This window comes from Pocillopora verrucosa, chromosome 9, assembly GCF_036669915.1.
Source record: "Pocillopora verrucosa isolate sample1 chromosome 9, ASM3666991v2, whole genome shotgun sequence".
NCBI lineage: Eukaryota > Metazoa > Cnidaria > Anthozoa > Scleractinia > Pocilloporidae > Pocillopora > Pocillopora verrucosa.
Genome location: NC_089320.1, coordinates 12,596,431 through 12,604,532, shown reverse-complemented (window position 1 = coordinate 12,604,532; position 8,102 = coordinate 12,596,431). Strand labels below are relative to the sequence as shown.

At 37.6% G+C, this 8,102-nt stretch overlaps 1 protein-coding gene across 1 annotated transcript; it reads right to left on the bottom strand.

The window, feature by feature from the left end:
* Positions 1 to 1,070: 1,070 nt before the first annotated feature.
* LOC131798883 (matrix metalloproteinase-24) lies at positions 1,071 to 6,957 on the bottom strand. The gene is made up of 9 exons (XM_059116551.2): positions 6,781 to 6,957; positions 5,922 to 6,114; positions 5,210 to 5,417; positions 4,063 to 4,349; positions 3,391 to 3,423; positions 3,038 to 3,145; positions 2,875 to 2,889; positions 1,852 to 1,977; positions 1,071 to 1,347 (listed from the first exon to the last, which is right to left on the bottom strand). The coding sequence occupies exons 1-9, from the start codon at positions 6,880 to 6,882 to the stop codon at positions 1,340 to 1,342; spliced, it is 1,080 nt and encodes a 359-aa protein (XP_058972534.2). The 5' UTR covers positions 6,883 to 6,957; the 3' UTR covers positions 1,071 to 1,339.
* Between the last annotated feature and the right edge of the window lie 1,145 nt (positions 6,958 to 8,102).

Genomic DNA, 8,102 nt, shown 5'->3' with positions numbered 1-8,102 from the left:
TGTTGTTCGTAAAAACCGTGACCTTGATAGACAGAATTATTTCTAGCTTCGGTAATCATACCGCAGTGGTCGTCATTTAAAAATTTTGCTATGATGAGCTTTGACCTCGATGTCATCCCGATACGATGTAGAGTGGCTTTCAAAAACTTTGTGCTTTCCCTTCGCGCGGGAGATATGAATGGCCCGAGGAAACATGTTAAGCCTTTATCAGTTTGGAATCTGAGATCTCAGTCTTCTAAAACTTTGATCGTGTCATTTCATACCAAACTGCATGCATGATGAATCATTTGTTGACCTATATAAATAACCGCCGTGAAATATCAAATAAGGATGATATTTGAAAACTAAAATTTAGGTCACCTCAGTTTACTTAGTTATGGCAAACCTGAGTATCTTTGGGCAAGGCTTTCTACCCGTTTTATTACTGTCATTCCTTTTGCTTTTTTGCTCCTATTCTGTCATCGCTTCCATATTTAAGTCCTCTCCATGAGTAACTTCGCAGTGGCGAAACTTACCAAAACTCTTAATTCCCATTTGTTTTTCCAACGAGAGAATTACATTTAAAAGACAACAATTTAAATATCTAAGGAATAGAGCAATTCTCAAAAATCATTCGACATGCAAATGAGATTTTGTACAATGCGATTCCAGTTACTATATGAATAAAATTTATTTTTCACGCCTTCATTTCACCATCTTTCCTACTCTATTAAATCAAAAGAGGCTCTTTTGACATTACTGATCCTTGCAGTCTTTTGGTCTTAGAATCTCTGTGGCTCAACTGTGGAGCGTTGGAGCTCGAAGTACGTATGTTTGACATTCAATTTCTCAAAGAAAAGACAAAAAAAAATAATGTTTCTTCAAATTTTACTTTTTGTTATAAAATGTTGTTGTGTATCGCAGTTTTGTATGTAGAGAAATCAGTAAATCAACGTTTAATCGTTTGTCTCCGATGAAGAGTCGTGCTTTTAGTTGTACTTTTGATGTGTTAAAATTAATAGCCTGACCCTTCCTACATCGTAAGAAAAACGATTAAGCGTTTATTAAATCTTTCTGCTTGATGATTAATATGAGACTAAATTTTCTCTGATTAACTTTATTTTTCTACCAAATTTCTACAACTCAGTTACAATCAAACGGCATTAGTTTTATACATACTATGCCATGTCAATTAATTTTCTATATAAATTACCGAGTTACTTTTATTATTGTGTATGTTTTTTCTCATATATTTCAGACAGTTTAAGTAACTGAGTAATCTCTCTAAGTTTGTGATTTTCTACCAAGCAGTTTTTACTCCTCTCGTCAAAACGATGTCCGGTCCAGGGCCAATGATAAGTTATCCAGCTAGGAACAAATAGAGAAAAATTAGAACAGAAAAAAAATCAACCAAATAAGAAACATAAAATTTTCCTTGAATTGAAGGTAAATATTTTCCAATATTTTAATGACTCTATTGAGATGAATGACTGTTTTGGATGGATTCATAGGCTAGCGGTCCAAAGAAGTACTTTTAGAGGGTCTCAATGGGGTGATGGCTTTTACGGCTAACACGGGTAAAAATTTTTGGCCATTTTACGGCTAACGATTAATTTATTTCCATTGTTGCCACTGGGAAAACGAAACTTAAGTTTCCCATTCCCACTATTAAACGGATCAATTCACACTGAAGAAGGAATAACGATCGATTTGAAACCGGTCATATTCTCTGTGAAAACGCTAAAACTTTTTTCCGTCTACACTGGAGAGTGGATGAATATTTTCTCACCAATGTAGTGTGAACAGTCGTAAGTGACAGCAAGGTCTCATTAATTAAGAAAAGGTGTGAACAGGTATTAATAAAACACTTACCAGCACAAAGTCCACACGTCTTTTTGCATTTATCGGTCATGAAGGCCTTATAATTACTGCAGTAGTTATATCCTTTGAGCATTTTGCACGAAGTCGACGTATACTTATCAACGCAGGGTAATTTAACTAAAGAATGAGAATCAAACGAGTAATGCGCCGGTCAATTCGAAGCTTAAAAAAAGAAAACCTCCTACGTGAAACCCACGGACATTTGACTGTCTTCCGTGCCCGGGTGGTGGGGAATTTGAACCATGCCTGGGTAGGGTGGGAATTTGAACCGGAACTGTCGAGTCCTTCCGGCGGAATAAACTTGTTTTACCTTTAGGTCGCTAATCTTGCCTTTTACAAAAAAAATTGGCCATGAAATCCGGCACTTGAGTTGGGCATTTGAACATAATTTTGGCCTCTTGAATTTGAACCAGTCTTCAAAAGTTCAAATGCCCAATACGTTGCCGGGGAGGGGATGTTGAAGCTTTGAATTGATCGACGCAAAGTTGTTTTGATTTTAGTAGTCACAAAGCTAATAAGAATAGTGGTAGATATTACGAGAAATCCACGTGAGTTCGAAATAAAAACGAGCAAACTTACTGACTGCGACTTAATAAGGAAAGATTAGTTTTAGTTTGTGTCTAAATGACTGAGGAAAAAAAAAAAAGGAAAAGCAATATACTCTTGGATTATTTTCGACCCCTATTTCAAAAATTATTTTAACGAAAATCGTTAAAGGCCTTGTTATTGTATAGTTGTTATTTCGCTGTGTCAAGTATGTTTAAATGGATTCTTTGATACCTCAGCCAGTTGAGATCATTTGAAATCATTTGTTTATTTCTTTTATATTTTGAATTTTTGGCTACTTATCAATCCATTCGACTGCTTAGTTTTGAATTAGCCCTTAAAGAGCGATTAGATGCAACCTTTTTTAACATGTGCAAATAGATCTGCTAGTTTCTGCATTTCTACCACGATTTTTCCATAAGATTGGATCAACATATATTGGCTAGTTAAATAGTACACTTTACTCACCGACGCTGTGACCACCTGGAAATGAAGAAAAGGGAAAATAATGAATTAAGTAAAAGATTGGTTTTAAAAAGTCAAACACTTGATTTTTCTAGATCTTCCGAATTACTATTTATCTCCCATAACCAAAGTACACACCCAAAGTTATAGGCGTAATAAAGCTTACCGCAAATTCCACATGATTTACGGCAACTCTTCCTCACAAAATGGTTACCCGTGCATTCGTCAACATAATCCTGGCATGAAGGCACGTCATCAGCGCAGTTCCCTGGGGCTAACTCAGACAGGACGGAAATTCATGAATTAGTTAGACTCATCCAGTATGTTAATTATCCATGATAAGGTCGCTCAATCCTCCTGCATTAGTGTTATTGTAATGTAATTTGGATCCGTGCAATGTGAGCGGTTGTGAAACAGGAACAACTACGAGAAGACGGTTTGGTGGTTTTCAAATCTTTCTTTTTGCCGTAATGACTGCTTAGATAATCTTGTAACTGCAAATAACATTGACATACTCACGCTCAGTGGAGTCTGGTTGAGCAGTTCCCTGCACTGAAGCGACAAAAGTTGATTAGAAACGTTAGCTTTGCAACTTTTAACGAAAGAGACTTATTAAGAGTACATCAGCCCCCAAAAAAACCTAATTTGTGAAAAGATAGTTCACCAGACTGCGTAACACTCTAGGAAGTGTCCAATGAAGAACAATATTGAAATTGATGCTTCCCTTCAAGTGTTCGTTTCATTCGCTCATCATGATAAAGTTTTAGCATATATGATTGGTCCTTGCATGTGACGACATATTCAAGTCGTCATTAGCACAAGTTTTTTTCTTCATCTTGTGTTTTCATAGCAGGCAAGAACTTATCCTGGTTACCCATGATGCTCCACTGTGATTGCTAGGTTTCTAACAGCAGTAACTGTAGCATATTAATTTAAGGTTAGCTTGCGACTAGGCCCTCATTATTAGCGCTGCGAGACACGCGTTTCCTCGCGCCCGCGAGAAGCAGAGAGATTCACCGGAAGTCTGGCATTACTAGTTAGCGTACCTCTCGCCGACTCGCCTGGTTCGCCCGAGGTCTCATACTTTCTCACTGGCAAAGAAACGCTGAAGCGCTAATCTTAGGTGTATACCGGATAAGGCTTTTGTCACTCGCTGCTCTCCCCTGTCAGACCTAAAACTATCCCACTCACTGTAGATATACTCAATTCCATGTCTTTCCTCGTCCGTGAGATTTTGGTTGTTTTTATACTCCATATACATAACAGCTTTAGGATCGTTAGAGTGCTTCAACCCCAAGAGGTGTCCAATCTCGTGAAGAGCAATTGAGAACAGATTGTATCCAGTCGTGTTACTGTTGGTGTATTGTTCATCGTCGTCAAAGTGAAGAGCGCCGGATTTCGGATAGAATGCATGAGCAATGCTTCCTCCCGTACCATCAAATTTGCAGCAACAGCTGGCGTGAACCCTTGCAACAAATCTGCAGTGGAAAGGAGCCAACATATTTATGCAAGGCAATCCATGTTAACTGCATTTTGATTGGCATTACTCACATGATTCTCAGTACTAATGTATTTTACATATATGAAAAAGTATTCGACCCACATCAAGGGCCAAATAATATCCTTGTGTAAATCGTTGTTTCTTTTTCCTTTCCTTTCTTTTTTTACATAAATTTCAATTAGTTGTCGTAGATAAAAACTGTTTCTCTCGCAATGCTTTTGATTACACTATTTACGATGTAATTACATGCACTTTCTCTGGTCGTTGTATAGTTACTGATACAGGGGATCTTACATAAGCGCGCGTTGATAAGAATTTTATCTTCGGGTGTGAGCTATATATCTCTCGTGAGATAGAAAGGCAAACGAATGAAAGATGCTGTCATGATTGGTTTTTGCAGGTGGTATGTAATGTTCTGTGTACTACATAGATATTGAATGCATGTTTAAATCAAGGAGCAAGTTTGATACACCTTTTAAGCAGACCAAATGTAGCGATCATCAGCACGTGCTGATGATCGCTACATTTGGTCTGCTTAAAAGGTGTATCAAACTTGCTATAGGCTGCGTCATCCTTCGTCGATTTTCTCATTGTTAGATATGTTTCCTCTGACACAAAGTATAATTCAACCCTAGTTACGTCCAGTTATGTAATAAATCACTTCGTGAAAAGTTTATAAATTCGGTCACCAAGACGATATTAATATCAGTCACCTGTGAAAACAAGGTGCGTTATCTGCGCGCAGAAAAGACATGTTATCGAAAAGAGTCGTAATATTTCGACTCGATTTAAAAGCCGCCACCTATATAAACCATGTGTAGATAGCAGTTTACTTACGATATACTGATGTTCGCGTTTGAGCTGGAGTTATTGACCTCACTGAATGAAACTGGACCAATTTTTTCCCATGCCTTAAAAGCTCTCCGTATGATACCTCGCTGTTGACTTACAGTCAACCCACCATTTGATGCGAAGTTATGGATTCTGTAAGTGAGATGCATAGTTTCCCAACGATATCCGGAGACAGAAAACCTTTTAACCCGCCCTAAAAGATAGCAACTATCAGATCAAAGATGAACAATACACACCAAAGAACTATTATATTATCTGACTCAATAACCAGTTCTTTATAGCTCATTCAGTAGAGCATAGGTTCAGGGTTCGAATCCTCGTAAAAGACCACTTTTTTCTTTATCCCACGCCTGTGAGAAATTGATTTTACAGTCGAACTTGTCACCGGTAACCCCGTATTTTAAAAGCGGTCACCACGGTATTAAGCAGCGGGTTGTCAAAGTCCCAAGTTTGTCTTCCCCTAATCACAGTAATGTTAGCCTCTATTCAGTGGTCACCTCTGTGAAGCGATAAAATTTACCTGATTCCCCCAAAAGGGTCTGTAATATTCTTATCACGACTGATAACCCTGCTCTCCCACTGAAACTGACATGTGATCCCCGTAATATCCTTCGCGCCTCCCCCCCTCCCCCCCCCCCCACCTTCCCTCCACAGGGGATAAAAAATGACCAGTCCCTTAAATTGCAGTACGTTTTACCCGGACTGGGTTTGTCATCGTCGTCAAAATCCGGGACACCGCATCTTGGCTTGTGCATCTCGGCTATTGTTTTTCTATCCAGCTGACCTGTGTTTGGAATATTCACAAATTCCTGGAATATTCTCACGGCGTCCTTGAAGTTATGGTTTCCATTTTTTAAGGGGGACAGGTAATGATACTTCTTCAGAAAATCCTATGAGATAAAACAGATTTCTTACCTTAGCTTTAAAGTAGATAAAGAGATTTTGTTTCCAAGACAAGTTCGACCACAAGTAAAAGACTAAAATGCAAGTTTTTTTAATTTTCTAACTCCCATAAATGATTAACACACAATGTCCAGTAAATAGGTGATAAGAATACTCAAACTTATATAGTAGAAGTTATTATGCTTATCTAAAGTTCTTGGTGTGCAAATTCGTTTTTTCGCTGGCAGATAGCAGTAATCAAAGGCGAAGTAATGGACACGAATTGAAAAACAACAACAGCAACAACAACAAAACAAAACACACTTGATGCAGCATAAGCTACAGGATTGCAAATATCATATCAAAACTGGCGAAACAAATTATAAGACACCTAAAATCTTATAAAAATCGGTTTATTTGTATAATGAAAGTAGAAATAGAGATCTGATAGACCCTATGAAATTTATACTAGACTGTGAGCTAAATGTTCTTTCTTTCCCATTGAAAATTAGTGATAATTCAATGCAAAGAGATTAGCCGCAAAACCTGAATTAGCCCAGTTTCTATCTGGTGACACGGTTACCCGTCAGTTGCACTAGCTCTGGTTAGATAGGGATGAATTTTTTTTAAAACGGATGTTTGCTATGTAATAATTTCAAATCAGCTGTACGTACCAGGGCAAATTGTTTCTCTTTTTCATCTACTGGAGCACCATTTGAACAACGCAGAGACAGAAAAAGGAGAAACAACCGCAACAATTGAGATGCTTTTCGCATCGTTGATAGTGGTGCTGAGATTCTTAGCCTCCAGCGGGCACTGGCTAAACGTTAAATGTTACCTCTCCGAGGAAATGGTTCCTATATACATCTTCAGACTGAAATAGAACTTTTTACTATTTTAAAGAAGCTGGTTCTTGAAAATAAGGGCATCCTTTGAGTAAAGGAGCACTTCATGGAATTTAAGATCGTTGAAGTTGCCCCCTTCAATTCCCTCCCGGATTATTAAGATCATTTTCGGGAAGTGCATTGAGTTATTTTTATATCACTCGAAATATTCGATTTGACAAAGCTTAAAAGTCGGTCTGAGTTAGCTGCAAACTATGAAATAGTTATTGAAAGCTTAATAAGACGTTTCCGAACAGTATGGAAGAGAAACACATTTCCTTGTTGCATTTAAAGTTCATGTCAGAAATAGTACGTTTAATTTTAAATATTTATTTTTTATTTTCCTATACTCTGATGCAAAAGAACTAGCCCATGGCTTGGACCCTTTAAATCCTAGACTGGCGTGGTTAAAATGCAACTTCTCCATTGAATATTCCTACACTATCCAGTAAACAGCTAATGAGATCACTCAAACTTATCAGGTCGGATTATTTTCTTGATGTAAAACCAAATTCTTGTAACTAATTTACAAGGAAATGTGTAGCAGCTCGAGGGGGGAATGAACAATGCGATCTTGGGAATTAGGGGTGAAACCTTAGCCGCCGGGAGTTGATGAAAGGTGTTGACATTTTCCAGAATATTCTTAAAACTGCTTTGATTGTGAACAATAGACATTGTGATTTATTTACATACGAGAATTGAATGTTTCCTCTTTTTACTGTGTTCTTGAAGACGCCAAAACAGTCAGTGGGGGCCTATAAACGCGAAACCGGCGGTACCTTCAAACTTCTTGAGAATGAGTTGTAATTACAATTATCTTTTTTGCCAAATAGCATTGATTTTTTCATTGTTTCCTATCATACAACGAGGAATATAGATATTAGAAGGCAAATGCATTGACAAAGAACAATTTTCGTATTCCAATCCTAAAATATCTAGAGATTCAAGACAAAGACGGGTAAAATATTTCTGAAACAGTAATTAGCTGAACGTGAAAGGTAAGATTGTAACTTATATCAATGTCTTCCTCCGGACACCGGCCGAAATGATATTGTTAGTTGGCAATAGTATGAGTGACAATTCAACATGTCTGAAATAAAGATGATCGAACT

Coding starts and splice junctions, on each gene's coding strand:
- LOC131798883 (XM_059116551.2), bottom strand. CDS start 6,882: ATGCGAAAAGCATCTCAATTGTTGCGGTTGTTTCTCCTTTTTCTGTCT. Junction 6,115..6,780: donor AAGAGAAACAATTTGCCCTG/GTACGTACAGCT, acceptor TTTATCTCATAG/GATTTTCTGAAGAAGTATCA. Junction 3,424..4,062: donor TGGAATTGAGTATATCTACA/GTGAGTGGGATA, acceptor TTGTCGCTTCAG/TGCAGGGAACTGCTCAACCA.